The sequence below is a fragment of the Phalaenopsis equestris genome, unplaced genomic scaffold (assembly GCF_001263595.1).
Source record: "Phalaenopsis equestris unplaced genomic scaffold, ASM126359v1 Scaffold000196, whole genome shotgun sequence".
Classification (NCBI taxonomy): Eukaryota; Viridiplantae; Streptophyta; class Magnoliopsida; order Asparagales; family Orchidaceae; genus Phalaenopsis; species Phalaenopsis equestris.
In genome coordinates, this window is record NW_018164638.1 from 146,298 (window position 1) to 172,882 (window position 26,585).

The 26,585-nt window shown below is 33.7% G+C and overlaps 1 protein-coding gene across 4 annotated transcripts in view; it reads left to right on the forward strand.

The window, feature by feature from the left end:
* LOC110022526 (cleavage stimulation factor subunit 50) overlaps positions 1–26,585 on the forward strand; it is a 65,086-nt gene that overhangs the window by 2,217 nt on the left and 36,284 nt on the right. For all 4 annotated transcript variants that reach the window (XM_020721511.1, XM_020721512.1, XM_020721514.1 and 1 more), the window contains 5 exons: positions 6,402–6,485; positions 6,572–6,684; positions 7,597–7,669; positions 14,693–14,776; positions 15,103–15,189. In XM_020721511.1, the coding sequence (XP_020577170.1) occupies positions 6,402–6,485; positions 6,572–6,684; positions 7,597–7,669; positions 14,693–14,776; positions 15,103–15,189 (441 nt within the window). The remainder of the gene's footprint in view (positions 1–6,401; positions 6,486–6,571; positions 6,685–7,596; positions 7,670–14,692; positions 14,777–15,102; positions 15,190–26,585) is intronic.

The window sequence follows — 26,585 nt, forward strand, 5'->3', positions numbered from 1 at the left end:
AGGGGGGGGGCCCGAACACGAATTCGGCTCGTTTTGGCTCGAAATACTACTAATCAATTATATATGTATATCTTTGATAGCACAGTTTTTTTTAAATTTAATTTACTACAAGGCTACAAAGATTTATAATTAATTAAAAGTATTAATGGCGAAAATATAATAAAAATTATTAAATTAGATTCAAATGATATTTTAAATCTTGCCCCAATCCTTAACATCTGATGACTACGTGATTATGATTGTCAAAATGACTATTTGTTCGTGAACGGCTCATGTTCGACTTACTAAGCAAACGAGCCGAACACAACACACTTTTTGAGCTCGAAATATAAACGAGCCTCGTTTACAACCCTAAATGCATATAACCTAAAAAAAAAAAAAATCGCATCTGTAGTTGTGAGTGTGTGCGTGGTGACTGTGGGTGTGTGTGATGTGGGGCTATGTGTGCTGTGGGTCTTGATGTAGGTTGTGCCGTGGGTTGTGGTTAGGTGCTGTGTTGTGGTTGTGAGTGTGTGTGTGGTGTGGGACTGTGTGTGCTGTGTGTGTTTTATATGTGTATAGCCTTACAAAGGGGGTGCCCTGAATTTAATTGCCTTAAATGAAAAATATGGGAAGTGGTTTTATCAGCCCCTTTGTTGTTTGAAGAGTGGGTTGTGCTGTGGTGTGGTTGTCTATATGCTGTGGGCTGTGGTTGGGTGCTGTGTTGTGGTTGTGGGTGTATATGTGATGCGGGGCTGTATGTGCTGCGGGTCTTGATGTGGGTTATGCTGTGGTATGATTGTCCGTGTGTGTTGTGGTTTGTGGTTGGGTGCTGTGTGTTATGGTTGTGAGTGTGTGTGGTGTGGGGCTGTATGTACTGCAGGTGCTTCATTGGTGTATAATAGTGTTGGGGTGCCCTGTATTTAATTGCCTCAAATAAAAAATATGGGATGAGGTTTATCAATTCCTTTGATGTTTGAGCGACAATTTGAAAAATTGATGTAAAAAGGTGCTTGATTTGTTCATAGCATTATTTTGGGTGGCATGTTTGCAATTGCCTCTATTCAATACTACACAATTTTTTTTTTAATGTTTGAGCTATAAATTGAAAAATGGATGAAAGAGGATGCTTCATATGTAGATAGCAACATTTCAGGTGACCTGTATGTAATTGCCTCGAATTAAAAATATGGGAAGGGGTTTTATCAGCCCCTTTGTTGTTTGAAGAATGGATGAAATAGGAGGGTGCTTTATTGAGGTGTGGGGCTGTGTGTACTGTGGGTGCTTCATTGGTGTATAACAGTGTTGGGGGTGCCTTGTATTTAATTGCCTCAAATGAAAATAGTGTTTTGCCATATCTTTGTTTATGAGATGGGGTTTTATCAATTCCTTTGATGTTTGAGCGACAATTTGAAAAATAGATGTAAAAGGGTGCTTGATTTGTTCATAGCATTCTTTCGGCTGGACTGTTTGCAGTTGCCTCTATTTGATACTACACAATTTTTTTTTGTTTGAGCTATGAATTGAAAAATGAATGAAAGAGGATGTTTCATACGTAGATAGCAATATTTCAGGTGACCTGTATGTAATTGCCTCAAATTAAAAATATGAGAAGGGGTTTTATCAGTCCCTTTGTTGTTTGAAGATGGATGAAATAGGAGGGTGCTTTATTGAGCTGTGGGTTATGGTTGGGTGTGGTGTGGGGCTGTGTGTACTGCGGGTTTTGTTGTGGTTGTGGGTTTGCGTGTGGTGCCTGTGAGTGTGTGTGGCGTGGGACTGTGTGTGCTGTGGGTCTTGTTGTGGGTTCTGGTGTTGTGTGCTTTTCTGTATGTGCTGTGGGTTGTGGCTGGGTTTTGTGTGTTGTGGTTGTGTGTGCGTGGTGTGTGGCTGTGGCTGTGTGTGCTGTGGGTGTTTCATTGATATATAAAAGTTTTTGGGCTGCCTTGTATTTAATTGGCTCAAATGAAAAATATGGGAACGGGTTTTATCAGTCTATGTGTGTTGTGGGTTTTGGTGTGGTGTGGTTGTCTCTGTGTGTCATGTGTTGTGATTATCTAGTCGTGGTGGCTAACTATTGTGTTGTGGTTGCTGTCAAATAGTAATGTTTTTTTTTCCTGTGCTAGCAAAGCAATTTTTAAGTCTAATGAAGTCAGCTCTTCAACAATTCAAGATAAGGAAATTAAACTCATATTTTACGACATCTGTCTTAAGGAGGTTGAGCTGAGAAATAGACGTACCACTTATTTTAACAAGAAATGGTGATAAAATATTATGCAGAAGTTCAAAGAAATGACAGGACGAGAGTACGATAGGTTGCAACTTAAGAAAAAGTAGGATCAACTGAAGAATGACTGAAAATTAAGGAATGAATTAAAACCGGGATCTACGGGCTTGGGTTGGGATCCAACAAGTGCACTTTTGATGCTTCAGATGAATGGTTGTCCAATAAATTGAAGATAACGACTTTTCCATTGATGACTTGTTTTTCATTATTTTATCCTCCTAAATTGTTTGAAGTAATAAACTTGCCCGTATCTTGCAGGCAGTGCTAGCCGCCAATAAATTCAAATTCAGTAGAATTGACTTTGTTCTCGAAGAGAAGTTGAACTGTATGTCTGGTGGGGTTGTGGCAACGGGAAGTCATGCCTAGACCCCTAGTTAGCTAGGGTTTGGAGGCAGGTTAGAGGATTTGGATGCCGAGCAGGTAAATGACTCTAGTGGAGGCCCCAGCCCAAGCCAAAAGATGAACCGGTGTCCACATGCAGATCAAAGCGTTCTAGGGTTAAGAAAAAGAAAAATGAGCTGCTTTCATCAGAAGCCAAATATCAAAACTGGCGCCTTCATGCACCAGTGAGCCTGGGCCCTAAAATGCGAACTCGGTAGACGACTTTGTCCGAGTTTGGGAGACAACTCTCGAAATATATGAGGACATGTCATTATATCTGAACTCCTTGAAGTTGCTGGAGGACCCCACCTTTAGATAGATCTTCATGTAGATAGCCCTCGACTGCAGAGTCAATTATTTGCGTTTCTTTTTTTTGTCAGCAAGGACATTTGATTTTATGCAGTTATTATTGTACTACTTTGGTTTATTTTCATATAGATTTATCGAATTTCTAATTTGGCTATTGTTTTTTTTTTTTCGTGAGGGTAAACTATTTGTTAATCTATATTTATTTCTTCTTATTGTACTCTGTGATTTTATTTGATATTTTTTAACGTGGTGAGATTGATATGTATTACCTGTACAGAGCAGTTCTTTTGCATGGATACACAAAGAGAGGGATGTAGAAGGAAAATTCCGACAACAAATTGTATGTTATATGAGTACTACAAATCATACATTGATCGAACTTTTTGCATGACTTCTATTTACATTGACAATAAATGTGTTGGGGAGCTACTACAAGGACACTATACAAGATCCAACAACTTGTTTCGTATGACACAACATATATTTATGGATCTGCTTGATGAACTATATATGAACCATGAACTTCGTGGGTTCTCGAGAATGACAATCAGATAGGTGATAACAATAACCCTTTATATTATATCACAAAATGAATCAATGAGAGGAGCGATGAAACAATTTCAACATTCATCTGAGACAATCAACAAATATTTCATAGTGGGGTTGAAGACTCTTGTTAGTTTCTCAGAACAGATTATTAAGCCAGAGGAACCAACATTCAAGAGAACTCCAACAAAGATTCTAAATAACCCGCATTACATGTCATTCTTTAACATATATCTTTTGTACTAAGTATATTCAGAAGTGAAATTGATTAGCGTGGTTATCATATCTTTTTTTTAAATTTTCAGAATTACATTTGAGCGATCGATGAAATACATGTGGACGCACGTGTGTCCAATAATGAGAAAATCACATACATTGGACGATGTCGATCACCGACACAGAATGTGATGACCGTATGTGATTTCAACATGTGTTTTATTTTTGTAATGACTGGTTGAGAAAATAGTGCCCACGACAGTCATATTTTTGCATTTGCAACTAGAAATAGAAAGCACAACTTCCCCCAACCGCCTTCAGATTTGCTCAGATATGAATCATATTCATATTTTCTTAAGTTCATCACTAATTGTTTTGTGGGATAGATAAATATTATTTGTTCAATATTGGATATTCTTTACAAATGGGGTATATGAAACTATATTCAGATACGAAATATTACATCCCCGATTTTGAAAGATCCAATGGTGTTGTTCGGGGCGGGAAGAAAATGTTTAACAAAAGACACTCTCCTTATGCGGCGTAATTAAAAGAGTATTCGGAGTGTGGAATAAAAAATGAGTCATATTACGCGACATGCTGGCGTATCTATTTCTGAAACAGACGCAAATTGTAGTAGATATAATGACTTTCTACAATTATATTCTACGAAATCATTCTCGAGCTGATGTAGACTTCAACATGGCTGACGGTGACCATTTACAGGTCCCGTCAGAAACTTTGGAATGTCACGTAGGAGAATCTATACCACAACCAGAAGTAAAATCATATAAAAGTTACACCTAAGATGACGAATGTGCTGCAAAAATGGTTGAATTGAGAGAGCGTATTACAGATGCCATTGTTGGATGTTGATTGTACAACTCTTGTTTATTTAATAAAATCCATGTTTATTTTATGTTATTTGTATTATTGATATTTTTTATTTTATATTTTTTACGGTGTTTGTTATTATTTTTTTTGGGTTTGTGAGGTCCATGATGAGACATTTGATTTTATGGGTTATTCTAGATGGCCTGTTGGTCGCTATATGATTATCACATGCGAAATCCTGATTTTATGGGTTATTCTAGATGGCCTATTGGTCGCTATATGATTATCACATGCGAAATCCTGATGAGGGCATTTTATTTGATGCAACAGTTTTTGAGGTACTTCTAGATGACTCCTTTTGGTGATATGCATATGTGACACATACGAGCTTGATATTTTGTGAGTGAAAGATAACTAAAAACCCATGTTTTATAAGGTCCATTAACTTCTTGTAATGACATATTCGTTGGTTGATGTATTTAATTCTCTGAGACCTCGTGTTCACACAAATCTGTGATCGATTACTGTTTTTATTAATTTATACTTCTGTAATGACTAATGAGTTGTCTTTTGAAGCATTCAAGAAAGTTGAGCTCTAAGATTTCAGGGATTTCCCGACGATTGCTATGTTATTGCAGACTTCAAACTTCATTTGCTAACGTCAGGTTTGTCACATAGCTACGGGAAACAATTCTACAGGTGCCTGCGGCGAATCACAGAGAACTGTGACTTCTTCCGGTGGGCAGATATACTCGAAGAATCAACCACTGAGAGTGACCAGGGGTGCAGACTATCCACGGAGGACGACATAGTCGCTGATATACGCAGTTTCCACTTTAAAACTAGTATTATCATATTATTAAATACTATTTTAATAGTTTTTTTTATTATAATAATCATGTTACTCACTGTTAAGTGAGATATATATCTTATTTTTTATACAGTTCTTAAGTGGATTTTTCTTTATAAGTATTAAATATATTGACATGATAGTTCTATGTCAAACAACATTGCTGTATAGATGCATAATGATCATTTACCTAGAAGCAGTTGCAAAACAACTGTTTTTCAACAACAGAAACCAAAAAGTTAATCAACTTATTCAGATCAGCTGCGCCGCAACAACTTTTTTACTGCAGCTGCCTCAAACAGACTATAAATTTGGGATTTAAATTTGTCATTTGACATAAACAAATGCAAAACAAATGTTTTCTAATAATAAATTAAACAATTAATCAGCTTATCCAAATAGGATGCGCCGCAACAGCTTTTCTATGGTAGCTGCTTATTAATAAGCTGCAGCTGACCCAAAATTTGGGATTTAAACTTGCCATTTCACATAATTTTAATCAGATCCTGCTTAAATTTTGCCTTAAAGCTGTCACGCAATGCCCTAAATTTTATGAGCAAATGGAGGGCATTTACATGCCTTTAGAATATAACTCAATTATTATTTATGCAGTTGCTTTTTAAAGATGATTGAAAACAAACCAAACATATCCTTTATGAGCAAATGGAGGGCATTTACATGCCTTCAGAATATAACTCAATTATTATTTATGCAGTTGTTTTTTAAAGATGATTGAAAACAAACCAAACATATCCACTTTGTTGACATCTATATGCTAGACTATTTGATGGGTAAAGCCAATGATGACAAAAGAAAAAAAAAAGATTTTAATCATTTTTTATCATTCTCGATGATATAATATTGTTTTGGTAACATAAAGTTGAACCAAACTCATTGGGATTGATATTTATATATTTATGTTAGTAGAATAAACTCTTATACTAATGGCACTGCAAGTCACCATTGTTTAAAAATTCACCCAATTTGTTGTTACACTTGTAGGCTGCTTCTGTAGTTGCAACGGCTACTATGACTCCATTGACCACCGAGGTTTCTCCTAATAGGCTGCTTGAGCTTGTTGCCAAGGTTTTAGTTCTTCATTCTTCCAGTTGTTTTTAATTTCCTTCAAACTTACTTTGAGTTAATGGTCTTGGATTCTAAGATTTCAACAGGGCATTGCAACAGAGAGAGATGAGGGATTAAAAGGACCTTTTTCTACTGCACCTCTTGATGCATCCACAAGTTTATCTTCAGTGCCAGTTATGGCCAGTGGTATTGATTTCAGGTGATTGGCATGTAATGGTCTATTTCCATTATGTTTCACGATTTTGTGATTGTTTTGTTTTGAAGAACATGCCACTTACGGTTCATCAGTTTACAAGCATGTATCTATATTAGGATGCATATGCATATGATTTAAAACTATATGGTAAGTATAAAGATATCGATATGCATTTTGGTTGATGCAGATACTTGTTTAACATGATTAAAATTTATAGAGCACTTAGGAATGATGTATTCGGGAGCTCATTATCATATACATTAATGATTCTTGTGTTGCAATTTAAAATAAACAAACCACTTAAAGTGTCGTGGAAAATTTTTTTTGCTGTTGTTAATGGCGAGCTATGCTCTTGCCATAGTGTCCTAAAGAGACACGGTGAGACCATAATGCATTTTGCACCTTGGGTAGTCCCTTCCCTTGTACTAATGAGAGAGACTAGTGATAGTATTCAAAAGTTGAAGATGAAATTTTAATGATGAAAATTTGATATAAAGATGCAGAAAGATCATGTAGAGTTAGAGTAACAATGATAATAACGATGAAAGATGGAACAAATTAGCTTTATGCTTTCTTCATGTTGCACTTTGTTAGTATGATTGAGTTATTAAATGTCTTTTGGATTTTTAAGATTATTCATTCTGCAATACTTTGAAACTTCAAATATAAAAAGTCTTGAAAATTATGGTTTAATCAAACACAACTACTATTTCTTTTTAGTGCTTAAGTTTGCTTAGGTAAGTGCTTAGGGTGCCCGGTGCCATAGGTGCTGTGTGGGCATATGTTTTGGAAATCATTAAGATTTTCATCTACATGAATACGTGTTTTTTTGTCTCCTCTATAACAATTAGTCTTTTTTTAGCTTATGTATTTTGAAAACAAGTTTGTTTTAAGTTTCTAATATAGGAAAATCAGTGCCATGCAGGATGTGAAAGGCTCATCTAAGAATTTCCCAAAACACGAGACCAAGCATATTTCTGAGCATAAGGTATGTTTCATCAATTCATTGTACATGTGTTGATGAACGAGATAGTATCATTAAAGCTTACAATGGTATCAATGTTATTGTAAATTATTAATCCAGTATAATGTGAAAAGATGGATGCAATGTGATGAGAAGATTAAGAAAATTGTTCTCTTTATCCTGTTTTAACTTATTTTCTATTTGAAGTTGACATATAATGTCAGAGGAATTTACATACATACGACACAATTCTTATATATTTACATATCTAATGCTAAAAGGTTACATAAAAAATACTATCATCACTATCTTTTTAAAAGTAAAATACACTTTTTTCATGCATTGGTTTATGACATCAAGGTATTATAAGTGTAAATGTCAAAAATTTGGCGTTAGGTATGTAAATACACAACAATTGTGTGGGGCATGTATGGAAACTCCCCTAAAATATTATGTAGTTTTAGGTTTTTTGATGGAAGGTTAATTTTATGTGTGTTTAGCATGCATATTGTTAGAGGTGCTAAATCTATATGGGTCCACACTCTATAACCAAAAAAATGCTTTCTCCATTACCCACATGTCTCTACCATTATAGGCTGGTAAGTTGTAGTTACGTGAAATTCTCTCATTTCTTTGAGTTAAATTCTTCTTTTTTATTGTTCATTTTTGATATTTTGAGAGCAATGATAACTAAGTGTACACCATAGAGGGCTCTCTTTGTTAGATGCATCTTTTATAAGAGTACTTATTTTAATAGCATTTACATCATTGCATGCTAATTTCTTTGATGCTTGCATGTTTCTTTTTTGGAGGATTTACATGCATGCCACTCAATTCTTATGTATTTTGCAAAAAACGGGTAAAAAATTTTATTTTTTGCTCTCTCAATGCATTTCATCTTTTAACATATATATAATAATGAAATGAAATAAAATAGGAATCTTACCGAATAGAAAAAAATAGAAAAATAGGAAATATCTAGTAAAAGGAAATATAATTAGTAAAATATACGATGATGCAACAACTATAAAACAACAACAAAAATCCTTTTTCCCACTACGTGGGTTCGGCTACATGAATTCTTTTTCTCCATTGTGTCCTTTTGAGAGTCAAATTTTCATTTAATTCTAATAAATTAAGATCATTTTTTATATAACATGCCCAAGTCTTTTTAGGTCTACCTTTGCTTATCTTAATATAAGTCGAATATTAAACATCTACTCTCTTAACCAAATCATCAGATGATCTATGTTTGTTGTGACTAAATCATCTACGACGACTCTTTGTAATCTTGGCAACACCAACTTTTTCACGAATACATTCATTTCACATTTTGTCTCTAAGAGTCGACCCACTCATCCACCTAAGCATTCTCATCTCAACAACACTTTAACTTAGTTTCATGCTTCTCTATTATAGGCCATCATTCTGTACTATAAAGCATTGCAGGCCGCACAACCATCTTATAAAATTTTTGTTTAAGTGTATGCGGTACTTTTCTATCACACCATAGGCCTGATGCATTCCTCCATTTCAACCATCCAACTTGAATTCTACTAATAACATCCCCATCTATATCACCATCACTTTGAACAATGGACCTGAGATATCTAAAATGTCCACTCCTTTTAATGATTTTATCACACATTGTTACAACTCTGCCCCTGTACTATGTTGGAAGGAAATCAATTCCTTGATAATAAAGTCTTCGAATTTAGTACTTCCAACACTCTTATTCGAGTTGGGTTGTTTTTATTGTACAAATTAAACTTGGACTTCAATTCATCATGACTGTCCTTGGTAGTGCTTTAGTGTGAATATCAACAATCTGAAGTTGTGTAGGAATATAGCTTAGCTGAAGAACTTCATTGTTATTGTTCTCTGGGATGAAATGTCAGTCAATCTTGATGTTTTTGTTCTATCATAATTAACATAATTTTTGGTTATATTAATAGCTGCTTGACTATCACTGAACATCTTAATTGTATATTTCTTCTTACCCTCAAGTTTCTTTAATAATCTTTAAATCCACATTCTCTTAGATAATCCTAGTGAAGAGCACAATATTCATATTCTACACCACTTCTAGAGAAAACAATTTACTTTTTGCTTATCCACGTTGCAATATTGCCTCAAACATAAATATTGGTTGATATCCTATCTGTCACATTTCCTGCTCAACTAACATCTGTGTATACATCAATCTCACAGTTTCTAAATTTTTTAAAGAACAAATCATATCCAGGATCCATCTTCAAGTATCTCAAGATTTTGTTCACTACTTCTAAATAATGCTCATTTGGATTATTTACGTGTTGACTTGCTACATTGAATGAGTATGCAATATCATGTATTGTGAATGATAGGTAGAGTAGTTTGTCAAATAATTTTTGATACCTTCCTTTGTCAATCATACTGCTTTCTTCACTTCTATTCAGACATTTATTGGAATCCATGGGTGTGTTAGCGGGCCTATACCCAAGCATGTCTGTTTCACTTAATAGGTTTAAGATTTACTTTATTTGGGATATCAAAATTCTCTTATTAAATCGAGCCACCTCCATTTCTAGAATTTATCAAAGATTCCTGAGATCTTTGATCTAAAATTCTATTGCAAAAATTGATAATTTTATTTGAATCATCAACTGTCATGATAATATCATTCACATATACTATGAGAATAACAATTTTGTCTCCATGATTGGATTTATAAAATAGAGTATGATAAACTTAACACTGATAATATCTGTTTATAATCATTGTTTTAGTAAAACTGTCAAACTAAGTACAAGGAGATTGCTTGAAGCCATATAAGGATTTTTTCAACTTGCAAACCAACCTGTTGATCTTTCTATTTTTTAAGCCTGGAGGTATAGTCATTTAGACTTGTTTATATAAGTCACCATTCAAGAATGTATTTTTGACATTAAGTCGGTATAAATTTTACTTAATTTACTACAAGAGATAGTAGAACCTGAACCATATTAAGTTTGGCAATAAGTTCAAAGGTTTCCTGATAGTTAATCCCATATGACTGCGTCTTTGAATCTCTACACCTTTATCTCTTTTGTATTTGGCCATGTAAGTGTTCATATTTTATTCCTCTGAATTTCTTCATCAACTGCATGTTTCCATGTTGGAACTTTTAGAGGCTTTTTGGATAGAGTTGAGATCCTACACATTATTAAGATTTGGCATAAAAGTCTTGTAAGATGGTAGCAATTGCCTATAAGCTACTTATCTTTCGATTGGATGACCAGTACACCCTCATATACATTTTCTTTGTGCAATTGATTGATCAATTATCGATGTAATAGAGTCATAAGTTGAGGAATCCTTGCCATTATGGTTATCAGATGTAGGAGGATTCGTTTATGGCTTTTGACAGTCTTGGCTATGCATAATATCCTCTACATGCTCAATAGTCATTCTTCTAGTGTAGATACGAAACTCCTTATTTTAGTGTCATGTTGAAGTGTAGTTGAGATAATTGGAACTGTTTCTGTGATAGAGTTTGATTCTTCAAGTGCATTTGGTTGAGTGATAGGATTTGGTTTAGTTGAAGGACAAATAGTCCGAGTATCTTGGAAAAAAATCTCAAATATGGTATTCCATCAAATTATCTCTCCGAATTTCAAATTTAGGAAAATAAGATTGATTCTCAAAGAATGTGACATCTATATAATTGTATATTTTTCTTGTGGTTAGAAAGAAGCATGTGTACCCTTTTTTATTAGAGTAACCGAGGAAGATACATCTAAAAGATTCAGGATCAAATTTGGTGCGGTGTTATTGGTGTATGTAAACAAAGCCAGAATAATAAAAAATCTTTAATGGTATGTAAGAAGAAAGAGAATATATGTGTGGATAGGATTCTATGAGAATATTATGTGGAATTTGAAATTTTAAGCCTCGATTAAATATCCTATTGAAGAGACATGTGGCTTTGAAAATGGCTTTCCCCCAAAAATATTTAGGCACATGATTAAAGAACATAATGACATGTGTCACCTCAAGTAAGTGTCAGTTTTTTCTTCTGGTGATTTCATTTGATCGAGTATCTACATAAGAACTTATATGAATACTATCATGTTTGGAAAGATAAAAACTAAAAATGAAATTAAAATATTCATTAGCATTGCCAGTTTTAATAATTTGAATTTTGCTTTGGAATTGAGTGAACATCATTGAATGAATGATTAAAATATGGTGATTGTTTCAAAATGTTCTTTCATAAGGATTGTCATGTTGTTCTTGTGATCAACCATAAATGATACAATCGTCATGCCCCCATTTGTACTTTTTTACATGTGAGGGTCTCCAGATAAAATTGTGAATTATAAAAAAAAGATGTGAAGGCTTGTACTGCAATTTAGAGTATATATGTCTAGTATATCTTGAAGTTAGTTTGTTTTGCATTGATAAAGATTGGGCTTTTTAATGATAAATAAACGTGGAAACATATAATTCATGAAATTTGGATGAACAAGATCGTAATGATTCAAAATGACTTGACTTTCAACTGAAATTACATTGACAGGATTTGAACTAGACTTAGAAATATAACACAACGAATGTTCTTGCTTATCAATAAAGTTATTTTTGTTGAGCAAATATAAATCACCATATATCACAGCACTATCAATCACATTCCTCAAATCCATCGCCTGAAAAGCACAATATTTGGAAAAAAATTTAGTCACTCATTTTATATCACGAGTAAATTTGTTGATTAAGAGTAGGTTGTAGTTTAATTTTGGAACATAAAAAGCTAATGAGAGATTAAGATCCTTTATTAATTCAGTTGATCCAATTCCTTCTACTGGCGAGAATGAACCATCAACTATTCAAATTGCAGAGTGACTGATACATGCTGTAATTGTTGAAGATGTTGATATCTTTCGTCATATAATTTGAGACTTTAGAGTCAACTATTCAATATTTTAATTTATTACTTCGGGCACAAAATATGAAATAATATACATTGGTATGCTAACAGACTGATATGTTGTTTGGCAAAGAATTGTGATGCTTGTCTGTAACTAGAACTAAATATTCTCTACACTACCTCAATTTGCTTCCTAGTGAAAGGGTTGATTCTAAATTATTGTTGGTAGTGATAACAACATTTGCACCATGACATGACCATGTGGTTTTCAATTTCCAAGTATGATATTTAGAATTTTTCACTCATCGAGCAGAGATTTCTCACTTATCGAGCAAAGATTTCTCCTGAAATATGTTAATCTTTCCCTTTACCGAAAACAAACTGTGACCATTGAAGAATATTGTGGCCTTGCAGTTTATGGTTGGTGACTAGATGAGAAAAGTTATCAGGTGCGCTAGGGACTGAACATGTAGTTTTGAACCTCAAGATAAATTTCAAGGAAGAAGATTGTGCGACCATTCCGCGTTTGATCATGATAATATTGTAAAGCCCAAATTTAAAAGACTTGATGTTGGACAAAAGAGAGAGGTCCCTTGGTTTGACTGCTTGGCTGGATGAGCGAACATGAAATAGAGGGAGGTGCACAACATTTGGTTTTGACGAGTTTGGCACTCTGTGACTCGGCGGGAGGCGGTCAGGTCAGCGACTTGTGAGATGTCAGCTAGGGCAAGCCGAATCGTTTGTCGCTTTAGAGAACTAAATAGGAAGAATCTTCGATTTCAATCGACCCCTCTTGGATCCAAGAAGAAAGAAGAGAGGAAGATTTGCGGTCCAAAGAGATCGCTATCGCGAGAGGCAACAGGCCTAGAAGGAAGAAACAAATGGAATAAATCAAACGCTATGTGAAAGTCAAACTGAAAGTTCAAACAGAGGCTTCAATCTATTGAACGAAGCGTTTGAACGGTTCTGCGATCCATTCGAATGAAAGAGACAAGTGAGCCGATCCTATTGAACGGAAGAAACAAACGAGGGCTTCATTCGGATGGAAAAGATAACAGGGTTGTAGCTAGTGTGTCCAAGGGAGACAAAGCAATTGATGGAAGTTGTTTGTGCGTATGAGTAAAACAGAGCAGCTTACGAAGAAGAGAGACACTGCCGTTCGATCAAATTAGGTTCGTGGCTCTGATATCAGGCAAAAATCATATAAAAGGTTTTTATTTCTTTCTTTTTCAATGCATTACACCTTACAACATATATATAATAATGTAAGGAAACAAAATAGGAGTCTCACCAAGTAGTAAAAATAGAAAAGTAGGAAATATTTAATAAAGGGAACATAATTAGTGAAATTCATTTTGATGGAAAGAATAAATTCCCTCCTAAACAAGTCTGCGAATTGACAGGTTCTAACAGATTTACATATCTAGTACCTAAACTTTACTTGTTTTCATATACTTATGCATGAAAGGTGTATTTCACTTTTTTCTTTAGTTAAAAATAGTTTTTTTGAAGTGATATGACAGATTCGAATGTTATAAATTTAAAAAATAAATTTTAGGTGTATACATGTAAATCATGAGAAATGGGTTGTATGTATGCAATTGCCCCCTATTTTTTTCCCCTTGAAAAGGCTTCATCAACATCTTAAATTGTAGAAATGAAAGTTCAATTTATCTGGAAATTTTTAAGATCCTTTTGTTCTTAGTAAGGAACATTTTCAAAACATTTCAAATATGTTGGACATTTTTGTTCTTAGAAAATTTGAAAAGGCAACACGAGGATATTCACATTCCTTTCTTGATCTTAAATGGCCTAAGGCGCATGTGACAGTATGGCTAAGATTGAAATTGCGGGCATTAAGAAAAAAAGTTTTGCGCCATAGGCATGTTATTATTGACATGTATGATGGAGTGGTCACCAATGACATATATCCCTCTACCCAGGCTTTGGGGAATATTTTTCCTCAAGTACCCAAGATTTCGTGAAAAATTAAACAGTTTGAATCTTTTATTTTGTTTTTTTTTTGGATATATCTTCTGAAACTATAACAGATTATTGGATTTTGTTTTAAAAATTTCTTTTGAGCTTAGTCATGAAGCTGAGATTGTCTGCACTGAACTCAGAATTGAGGAGTCTGCAATATTTCCTTTTCCTCGTAGAATATTGCAAGGTGTGCAAGATTTAGTCCTGATGGGCAGTATGTTGCCACTGGGAGTTCGGACTATTCAATTAAGCTTTTTGAGGTTAGCCATTATTTCAGTATTCTCCACTATTGACAATAAACCAACATCTTAATTTTTAGGAAGATTTACATACATACTACTAAATTCTTATGTATTTACATATATAAGACCTAAACTTCACTTTTTACATATATGCCACCTTTACCTATGCATGAAAATGTATATTCACTTTTAAGTAAAAAAAAAAAAAAAGAGTCTTTTTGATGTGTGATATGAAAGATTTGGTGGTATAAATTTAAAATGTAAAGTTTAGGTGCAATATATATAAATACATTGGAATCCAGTTGTATATATGTAAATGCCCCTAATTATTTTGCATTTTGCAGGTTTCCAAAATTAAGCAAATAATGGGATTTGATGCTCGAGATGGACCAATTCGTCCTGTTATTCGGACATTTTATGACCATGCAGAGGTTTCAATCATTTATAAGTTTATTTAAAGTAGACTAAAAGAAAAATTTTCTCTTATTGCTTTTAGTGGAATGTTAATTTTTTGGCAGTGGCAGCTTATTGGAAAATACATGTTTGTACTTTAGTCCAAAGAACAATTTAACTGTTTGATGTGATATGAACTACTTTCTTTGATGGAAACTGGAAGATTAATAATACTTGTCTGAAACACAAAATATGGGTGTTAAGGAGAGCACGCTGCTGTTTTTTTTTTTTGATATTATTGTAATGTTTTATTAGTTCTCTATTTTTCTAGTTTATTTGGTTGTATTATTCCTATTATGAGTATTTTGAGAATCACTGTCCTTTAATGTTTTGATTGTCTTTATCAGTTTGATTTAGTTTTTGTAGGGCACTCTGTCTACCTATTTCTATATCCCTTTCTGAGCCAATGCCCGGTTCTCTGCTTTTTGCAACCGTCTATCATTCTCAGGATTATTCGTTGTGCAGTTTATTTGGGTTGGTATTTGCTGTTAGCTGCTGATTAATTCTCTCTAGGGAAATATACATATGTAGCTCACAATTCTTTTGTATTTACATCACACCTAATTTTTCATATTCACCTTGTATAGCAAGCTACATCAACAGCTGGCGCTTTGAGGCTTAGCTCCACCCAATTTTTTTGGAGAGAGAGGCGAGGAGTAGGTAGTGGAACTAATTGAGGTTGATTGGTGCAGGGACTCTTTTTAGGGCCATTTCCTGTGAGTGAATGGAGATAGATGATAGTGATCATGGTCAATATTATATGGTAGGCCGGTAAAATGTTGAAAGGGGTAATAAGGACATCTTGCATGACTGGTAAGTGGAAAATGACGTAGGGGCCAAGGGCATTCCAACAATACAAGCTTGAGATGCTAGTGCTCGAGAAAAAATTGTAATTGAATTGGGTTAAGAATTTCCTAGGAAAGGTCAATTTTGTGAAATCTTTCTTAGGAGTTGGAACATAGTGATTAAGATATTTGATAGTTGGTTATAGCTATATCTATTGTTGCCCTCTAAATGTGGAGGTGGCAGGAGTGGGAGGTGGTCTGTTTGCAATGAATTGTCTTTCATTAAGTTTTCATGCCAACTTAATTATATTAATGAGCGCCAAAAAGAAAATTTTCCAGGCTAATCAAAAGTTGCACTATGGAGGGTTTCCGACTGGTTTATAATTTGAGAGGACACTTGCAGGGGAAGGGTCGAGTTGTTGAGCAAATTTCTTCAGAAGAGACGTTTGAGAAGAAAAGAGAGACTGATACGGATGAAAAGAAGCAGATGAAAGAAAAATAAAATGCAACAATGCATGTGGAATTTGTAGTTAAGTCAGTTTTGTCCACTTGTTTGCAGAAGCTTCACTATAAATGAAAGGATTACCGATCTCTTTTGTTATGAAGAAAGATATCAATGTTATGGTTGTTAAGATTAGTCCTTGTTTTTCCTTGAAGGTACAAGAGAAGGGTGCATATAAGTGATGAGCCAATAGGAGAAGATCCCTTTTATGACCATGATGTGTGGATGCATGCTGATCTATTTTGGTAGGAGCAGAAGTAGTGTGACACATGTCGGTTGGAAAGGAGGTTGATTCCATGTGGAAAACATCATATTGGTTTATTTCTATGTGATTATTCTGGAAATGGACGGGGATTCATAGCAAAGTGTAGTTGTGCGGGCTAAAGGAATAATGTAATTGTTGTTGTTAGGCAATACTAATAGTGTCTACATGGTAGTTTAAGATTGCTTGAGGCAAGCAACAACATATTTTCTTATGTTAGGACAACAAATAAATCTTTCATTTGATATGAGGAGCAATCTAGATGAAGGATCCGATTAGTTGGGCATTTCAATTAGAGGTATTGAGGGATTATCGATCATTTTGGCCTGACTGGATCTAGTTTGGTTTTGGCCAACTAATATCTTTGCAACACTCATTATTTGGGGCTCACTAATTGGTGGAGTTTTTGAGCTATTTTGACTAGCTGATTTCACTTTCTTCGAGCCTTGACATATGGACGATTAGTTGAATCATGAAAATAGGCACAATACATTGGCCAATTTGATTTATTTTCAAATTCACAGTATGCTTCATGGGATTTATTTACTTTCTTTGTGAATCATAAAGGTACTAATTTCTTTGCTCACGTAGCTGTTATCATATGCTATATCTATTCCCACAAAGAGGCAATGTGAATGTAATTCCAACAATTGATTGTGTTCAAGATAACATAGTGTAGTATTTGATTTGGTTAGTTGCCATTCATTGATCCATGGAATGTGTAAATTACGTAAACTCTCCTTTATTGATAACAATTTTTGTCAAGTTAAGGAAAAGTAGTGGTGAAGATTTTGTTGGGTTTATTAAATCTGATTGGCTTTTTTTACTTGTGATAGTAACACCGACTCGGTTATGAAGAAGATTGCCATACTGTTCATCGTTAGGAGTCCTAGCTTTTAAAATTTTTTTTGGAATAGACATGCAAAAAATTTTAGAACCTAATAATTTGTAAGAATTTTAGCTCTACATAAACTCTACAATAAATTGTGAGTTGTGACGTTAGTTTTTGAAATGTTAAATGAGAGTATTTTATTTTTGGACATTATATTGAAGTAGTAAAGTAGGTTCCCAACTTTATCGTTGTCAGGGATTGTACTATTTGTTGATTTATTGCTCGGCAATTCTTAGTTTAAAAATTTGAGGTACCGAACTGACGGCATGTTGCTTTCTTAGTTTTATGAATCTGCATAACCATGTAAATGTTGCTTGTCTTGTAAAATGTGTTATATATAATTATATCTAGTTATTAAGCATCGCGGACTTTCTAATTTTTTCTTCTAGAAGTTTTTTTTTGGTTATTTATCTTATATGATTTGTTCTATTATCAATATTTTAACATTGATTTGTTGAGAGACCATGTTGGCTGTTGGGTGGTCTAATGCTGCTAATAACGCATCGGTTTTGTGGAGACGCCGGTGCATCCTCTTTGAAAAAATATATTTTCATTCAGAATGCACAAATAGACATTTTCTTTAGTTTTTTTTGCAAGAAAAATGATACCAGAGTCCATGTTGTCCATTTGTGGGACCACATTGTCCATTATTTATTGTGTTGCTAATAAAATATTAGTTTAAAGTAAACATTGATGCATGTTCGTAGCACATTTTTATTTTCAATAAAAAATGCCTAAATGCACATGCTTGCTTTGAAATTTTCAGCAAGGAAAATGGAACACTTTTTAGGGGCTTTGAATTTGGCATTTTTAAAAATAATATTATATGTGCATTTTGCAACTTTCATAAATATTAACTAAAACTATATTAGTTATCAATCAAATGAATTAAACAAAACTCGATAATGTCCATACAAATTCAGATGACATGATGTGCAAACTACTAAAAATTGCGACTATCATTTTTAAGAGCCATTTCACTCAAATATATTGGATTATACATAACATTAATAACTTACCTCAATTCTATAAATGGTGCTGCACAAGTCTAACTTATGGTGTACATGAGGGAACAAGCTATGGGGCGGGTTTATTAATATTAAACACAATGCAAATTGTTAACTTATCTTGATAAGCCTTTCAATCGTGCAACAAACACCTTACCTTATACAAGTGTTGAAATAATAGTGGCGAGGATAAATAAATCATGCTAAACGTGTGTTAATAATTTGACCATGATCAATGAATCTTACTTGAGCAAACTTAGCACAATATCAATTATAACAACCACAAATATTATAAGGACGAACAATATAAATAAATTGAAATTTAATTGAAAGTAAAGTAAAGCTCTAGATTTAAGTACACAAATGTTATTTGTGCGGTTCATCCTTCAATCTACCTACATATACTCATATATGATTCTTGTTAGTTAGAGAAAACCCACCGACATGCTGTTTTTACAGGAAAGTATTACACAGATCCCTAATCCTGAAGGGCTTGTACAACTCCTCTCTCTAATAAAGAAATCACCAGGTCAAAGTTCTTTCGTAATTTCGTGGAGACCATATCTTATCTCCAAAATACATATCTAAGCATAAGATTGAAATGCAAACAATGACTCACAAAACTTCCTATATATTATACGAAATTAGCAGCACAATGTTTTTTTAGCTTAGGATGATGAACACTTGAGAATGCTGCAATTTTTCTATCTAAAATCTACCTCACGTTGATTTTATATTGTGTTACTAAGGAGGTTTCTACATTAGCCTTTGAATGATCTTTTGGGGACTATTTGTAAGCCCCCAAAATTCCCTCAAGCTTCCCCGAAAGGGTAGGAGTAGTTATCAAAAGGAAATCAAATTTTAATAAAAAAAGAAGTAAATTTCGGATAGCTGTATGGTTCAATCGCAATCTAATATGATTAGTTCAAGTTCTGAAGATTTTATTGTGATACGATAGAACATTGTATCTTATGATCATAATACGCTGCAGTCCCCCCAAACTCATTAACGATGTCTATATGATGGTCACTTGAAGCTTAATAATACTATATGACTTACATCATATTATATGCTTATAGTACAACATATTCCACCTGAAGCTTGATCATATCATGTGATAGTCGGCCGGGATTTTTGGAAAATGGATTTGAATTTGAATTTAAGCGTATATAGATATCAATGTAATTTTGCTTTTAAAAAAATAATATTTTAATTTTAAAATAAATGTGATCAAACAGGTCTCAAATATTTGATAATTTGGACGGCTGAGCGCGATACCGTAAGTAATACACAATCCCGATGGATAAATATATCACTTGTAGTAGGCTCAACCACCCAAATCAAAGGATGGTGTGACATCTGTTTGGTCTGCGAAACCTTTTATATGAGACCGACAAGTTCCCTTACCTGATATAAGGATTATATAGGGTTTATTTTACCTGGATTTTAATTTCCCTATAGAGGTAAAACCCTATAGTTAATTACATTTATAAATAATTTGAGTCACTTAAGAAGTCTCTCGATTAAGTTCAGTGGTTCTGCCTTCAAAATTTCAAAGTTTAGGTTTCCAAGATTGAATATGGGAAAGTCAAATGGGAATGACTCAAATATGAACAATTATTTTAAGGAATTCAAAGGAATGAAGAGTAGGGGATATGAATTCGAGGAGAACCTCGTTGACCTCCAAACTATCCTATTTTTTGGTTTTATGTCTTTGAATGATGTTATTTAATATTTAATACAAAAATTTATTTTAGAATTTAAGACTTACATTCGCACGATATCCGATCATGCAAATAGTCTAAAAAAATAAAAATATTTACACCGTACCATACGGTAATCTCGGAATCCTATTAAAAAGATAAAAATATTTACACCGTACCATACGGTAATCTCAGAATCCTAAAAAAGTGTTAAGACTTATAATTGCACAACAGGGTTGTGCAAAAACCTAAATATAATATGTGAGGATTTACGTTGTGCCAAAAGAATCACATCGAAATCCTATGACTTATTACTTGAACTAAGAAAAATGTTTAGTTGTCGTAGACTTGTTGTACTGTTGTAGATCGTCCGTTACGTCCTGATCGTGCTGCCCACGAAGTGTTGCTTCATGCTCAATGTGGTAATAGCTTCAGGTTCAGTGTTATATGTGAGCGCGCAATATTATTATTTGGTGACTTACCGCTGTATACCTCTTAAACCAGGCTATATCCAAAAGATTTTGTAGTTAATTTAAAGCATACATAAACTAACTATGCTATAAGGAAGTACAATAAATGAAAACAATATAACATGCGGTAAATAAGAACAGTATAAAGGAAAGATAACATAAAGAACAATAAAGGAAATACAATAAAGTGTTATAAATGTACTGTAAACTTTGGGTACAACAATATAACATGCGGTAAATAAAAACAGTATAAAGGAAAGACAACGTAAAGAACAATAAAGGAAATGCAGTAAAGTGTTATAAATGTACTGTAAACTTTGGGTACATGAGTTTCTTGTTATCGTTCCTGCTGCGTGGTTAACTCATATAACATAATATAATTTACAAAAAAATTAGATAAATTGCAAAAAAAAAGAAGAAAGCAGGAATTGTAGTGTGAAAAACAACAAAACGAGTCGTAAAAAAACACGAACAGACAAAGTAAAACCCGTGGTCACATACGGAAGACCAAGAATAGGTATAAGATATCAATAAATGTGGGGGCTCAGAGTTGTATTGTGTGCTTCCCAACCTTGGGTAAGAGCTACCAACCCGACAATCTACGGAAGACTGTCCTTAACCTCAATCCAAGTGACTAGTCGTGGACCTTTGTAAGTTGTACCAAAATTCTTTGATTTTTTCATGTAAAAGTTATTTAAACGTACATGCAGAGTTTACTTTAACAGGTAAAAGAAATTTTATTTTTATTTTTGTAAGTGCTTTGTAAAGTAGTGCAATCGACAGACTAATTACTTTAATCAGGCTAGGACTACTGGCGACTTAAGATCATCGGGGGCAATAATTTCAACAAGAGTTGACGAATAGTATTATCGGTCCTTATCCTCTCCCCTCATTGAAGGTCATTGAGGTAGACGATACTATTATAATAATTTCACTTCGTATCCCCCAGTTAAGTACACATAAGCAATGTTGTCATCTTCCTCGCCACCTAGACCCTAGACTTATTCTAGTCCGGTGATCCATATGCGACGTTGAGAATATCTTCAATTGCTAGGAGGATTTGAGTGTAAGATTTAAGCTCAAATTCCGGAGCATTGAGTTTCATTTTAGGTCAAGTTATGCGAGAATTTCATTATTTGATTTAATTAAATCAGTCATGAATCACAACCTGGTGCATATCTTGTTTATTGTTTAACTAGCTTATGAATTAGGGTCAGGTTCCTAGCTTCAGTATCCATTTGAAAATTTGGTAGAACTCTTACATAGAGTGTGCTTCTAAAATCTAGGAAGCGTATACTTTAACTTGAACTTAAAGTGTTTTAAAGTGTTCCGTCTTCAATTAAATGTTTTCCAACTAATCTTTGAACATCTTTAGATCAAACTTAGCTCACTATCATGCTCTTAAGAACTGGAGTGTAAACATATAATTTTGCCAAAAAAGTTCTTGAAATGTGCTTCAATTCTAATTAAAACAATTGAGCTTAAGTCTAACCAATGCTTAGGGGTTTTAATTAATAGCCTACTGATCTTTCAATTCATGTCTCTAAATCTTGAATCATTTAAACTCTTACTTTCTCACAATTCTCAACAATTATCACGATTACAATTTTATCCCTCATATATAAAATAAATGGTGAATGATTTGCTACCCTATTTACTCTTTGAGTTTCAATCATCTCAACAGACTAATTATCATTGTTTTTTTTTAATTCCCTCCCCTATGATTACCCTTTTTTTTTAAAGGCGTGAATCAATCCTGAAAATAATTAAATCAGAAATTCTCATTTTTTAACAACCATTGACAAGAAAAATGAAAGCAAAACCAAATAAGCGGAGGAGGCTGACCCACTTTAACAAAATAGTAAAGCCATGAGCAAAACAGCAAGTGAATCGGTCTAAAAGCGTTTAATTTTTTTTAAAAAAGAAATAATCAAACCCAAAATGTCAAACAAATTGGACTCGGAAAGAGCATTTGAAGTTTTCAAGACAACAAAAATATAACATTTAAAATGACGCAAAAGTAACTTTTTGGGACCTCTAATTTAGTATTTAAAAGAAGACCTCAATGAAACAATTCAAATTTTCAAAAAGAAAGAAGCTCCAAAGACGTTCAAATCTTCAAAAATCAAAACTATTATAATTTCAAATTTTCCCAGAAAAATGAAAAGTTTCAAATTTTCAAATGTAAAGCATTGAAACTTTCCGAATTTTCCAAATAAAATACTTAAAGCTTCAAGTTTTGCAAAAATAAAGCATTGCCACTCTCCAAATTTTCCAAATTTTGAAAAGTTTCAGATTTTTCAAATGTAAAGCATTGAAACTTTCCGAATTTTCCAAATAAAATACTTAAAGCTTCAAGTTTTGCAAAAATAAAGCATTGCCACTCTCCAAATTTTCCAAATTTTGAAAAGTTTCAGATTTTTCAAATGTAAAACATTGAAACTTTCCAGATTTTTCAAATAGAACACTTAAAGCTTCCAAGTTTTGCAAAAGTAAAGCATTGCCATTTTCTAAACTTTCCAAATAGAGTTTGAAAAGTTTCAGATTTTTCAAATGTAAAACATTGAAACTTTCCAGATTTTTCAAATAGAACACTTAAAGCTTCCAAGTTTTGCAAAAGTAAAGCATTGCCATTTTCTAAACTTTCCAAATAGAGTTTGAAAAATTTCAGATTTTTCAAATGTAAAACATTGAAACTTTCCAAAATTTTTAAATAGAACACTTAAAACTTCCAAGTTTTGCAAAGTAAAGCATTGCCACTCTCCAAACTTTTCAAATAACTTTTCAAATAGAATTTGAAAAGTTTTCAAAATTTTCAAATGTAAAGCATCAAACCCATAAGTCTTTGCAAAAAGAATATGCAACCTTTCAGATTTTTTTTCACATGAGTATAAAACCAAAGCTATAAGTCTTTGCTTCAAATTTTTCAAATGGAAAGTATCAAACCCATAAGTCTTTGCAAAAAGAATATGCAGCCTTTCAGATTTTTTTTCACATGAGTATAAAACCAAAGCTATAAGTCTTTACAAAGAGAATATGCAACCTTTCAGATTTTCACATGAGTATAGCACCAAAGCTACAAGTGCAAAAAGAAATGTGCAAACTTTAAGATTTTCACATGAGTATAGCACCAAAGCATTTGTGAACTTTCCAAATTTAATACGAGAGCTTTCAGATTTTTCAATAAACAGCCACTTTCAAAGCTTTGTAAACAAACATAAAAAGCTCTCAGATTATTTTAAAGTGAATCACCGAAGCATTTGTAAACTTTCCAAATTTAATATGAGAGCTTTCAGATTTTTCAAATAAATAAGACACCACAACTTTCCAAGCTTGCCAAAATGTAAACTAGAATGTGGTCTTAATCGTGTTTTAAAATTATTCAACTAAGAAGCAAGTAGAGAGCAAATGAAAGCTCCCAAATATCATTCTAAGCGCAAGTTTTTGCAAATACAAGTTTCACCAAACATTCCTCTCCTTTTTTTTCCTCCTTTTTTTTTATGAATAAGCATGTAAGGCAAGGAGCATCGGACCTTTCTTTTCATTTCTTTTTAAGAACTAAAAAAGAACATAGAATAGGGAAGCTATGCCTTTAAAAACTAGCAAACAAATTTTAAAAAAAATCAGCATGGGCATTCTTTCCCTTCCTTCCTCTTCGTTTTTTTTTATTCCTCTCTTTTTTTACTCAATCAAGAGAAGCTTTAGGGCTAGAACAAATCCATCCAGCAAAGAACAGTGAGTGACAGGTAGCTAAAAATAAAAGAAAACTGCAGCTACAAGAGAGAAATCTTTAACCTAAAGAGGGAGGTAAGCCACACATACCTTGCCTAGCTTAAAGAAAGGAAAATAAGAAGAGACAAAAATTTGAGTGCAGCAAAAACACTATTCCAAAAATGATTTCAACAACACCTCCCCCCTTTTTTCCAAATTTCAACTAACAAACCTCACCCTAACTAGGTTTTTTTTATAGGTAAGCAAGAAAGGGAGGGACTTACCTATTACGGTTAAGTGGCCGAAGGAGGTATCGGGAGAGGAAGAATCGCATCTAGGGAGAGGGGGAGGTTACCTCGAGAAGAGTAAGAGTCGGACAGGTAAAGTCTCGCGATTGGCAAGCTGTTTTGTCGAGCGGCTTACGCAGAAGAGGAGTCAAATGCTGGGGTCGAACCAGAAGGTTCGCGAAGAGGGGGAAGCGTGCGAGCTAGGGCTCCACTCGGGCCACGATTGGGAAAGAAAAGGGGAGACGAGCCGCGGGAGCTAAGGCACGCCTGAGACTCTCGATCGAAGAAGGGAAAGGCTGAATCGGGTGCGTGAGTTAGGTGAAATAGGTTTAAAACAAGGATTTTGTTATTCTTTAATTATTTTGTTATTTGTTTTATTAAGTTATATTATTTAAACATATTAATTTGCGCGCAATTTATTTGTGCTAAGAACCCAAGAAAATGGATGTCTTTTCCAGGTAATTTCGACGCTCCAAACGCGTCGGCGCTGTCCTTTTCGTCATCCGGGGTCGTCTGGACAACCTCGTCGACGATCGGGTAAAAATGCGTCAAATTCGATTTGTCCTCAAATTTCGTGTTCTTGATCGATTATTTCAAAAATTGACTTATGTTTCGATTAATTGTGAAGTTTTTACAGGTGTAGGTGATGCGAATTGTGATATTTGTGTGTGCGAATGTACTAAAGTCATTATGTGTGTCCTAAGGCTTTTAAAACCTATAGGAACTCTACTCGGGCCCCGACGTGTTGGTTCTAGCCACTCAACCCAGTGGTGATGGTACATGATCTTAGCCACTTAACGAGATGGTGACAGCTCGAAATCATAACCACTCGACGACCAAATGGGGATGGCTTGGGACCACCATTGTGAGGCTTCACAAAAGAGTTAAGAGATTATTTGAGTTTCTACATCATGTGGATCCTAACACCAATCCTCTAAGATACTCGATAGAAAAGTCCTATGGCTAGATTCTAAGCTCTAGAAGAAAGAGTAAGGAAGACCTCAAAATGAGGTCAACATTGATATACGTCATACAATATAATTATAGTACTATATATTCCATATCATATGATAAGATTTTATAATTATTAGATCCATATCATACTGTACAATTAACTAATAAACCAATGTGATATGAAAACTATGTTCTACAACCTTCAATGAGTCATAGCTTAAATAACATTTCTAATGGTGCGACAGTGATACTATCAGTTTACTTATTAAATACTTAAAATATTTATTTAAATAATAATGATGAAATTGGAATTCAATTATTATTATGTTCGCCACTCTGGTTTCCAACGATATTCAAACTACTAATATACAATGAATCCCTTTGACTCACTACACTTGCTTGAAGTCTTCTTGTCATCAACACTTTAGCATTCCTCTGAGTAAATTTCTTGTTTGCTTTGTGAACTCACCTCATTACTTTGATGGTTGTGAAATATTAAACATGAGTTATAATATTTTGTAAATTATTAGATGACACTACAACAGTTTGTTATTATTAAATACACATGAGTATATAGTCTAAATTTTTATCATGTTAATTTGCCTGCTTCATCAGATTCTAACATGTTCATTTGAGGAAAATCAACAAGTATAAATAGCTATAATCCTTTCACCTCATTACTTTGATGGCTGTGAAATGATTAAACATGAGTTATAATATTTAGTAAATTATTAGATGACCCTTCAAAGTGTGTTATTATTAAATACACACGAGTATATAACATTTTATCATGTTAATTTG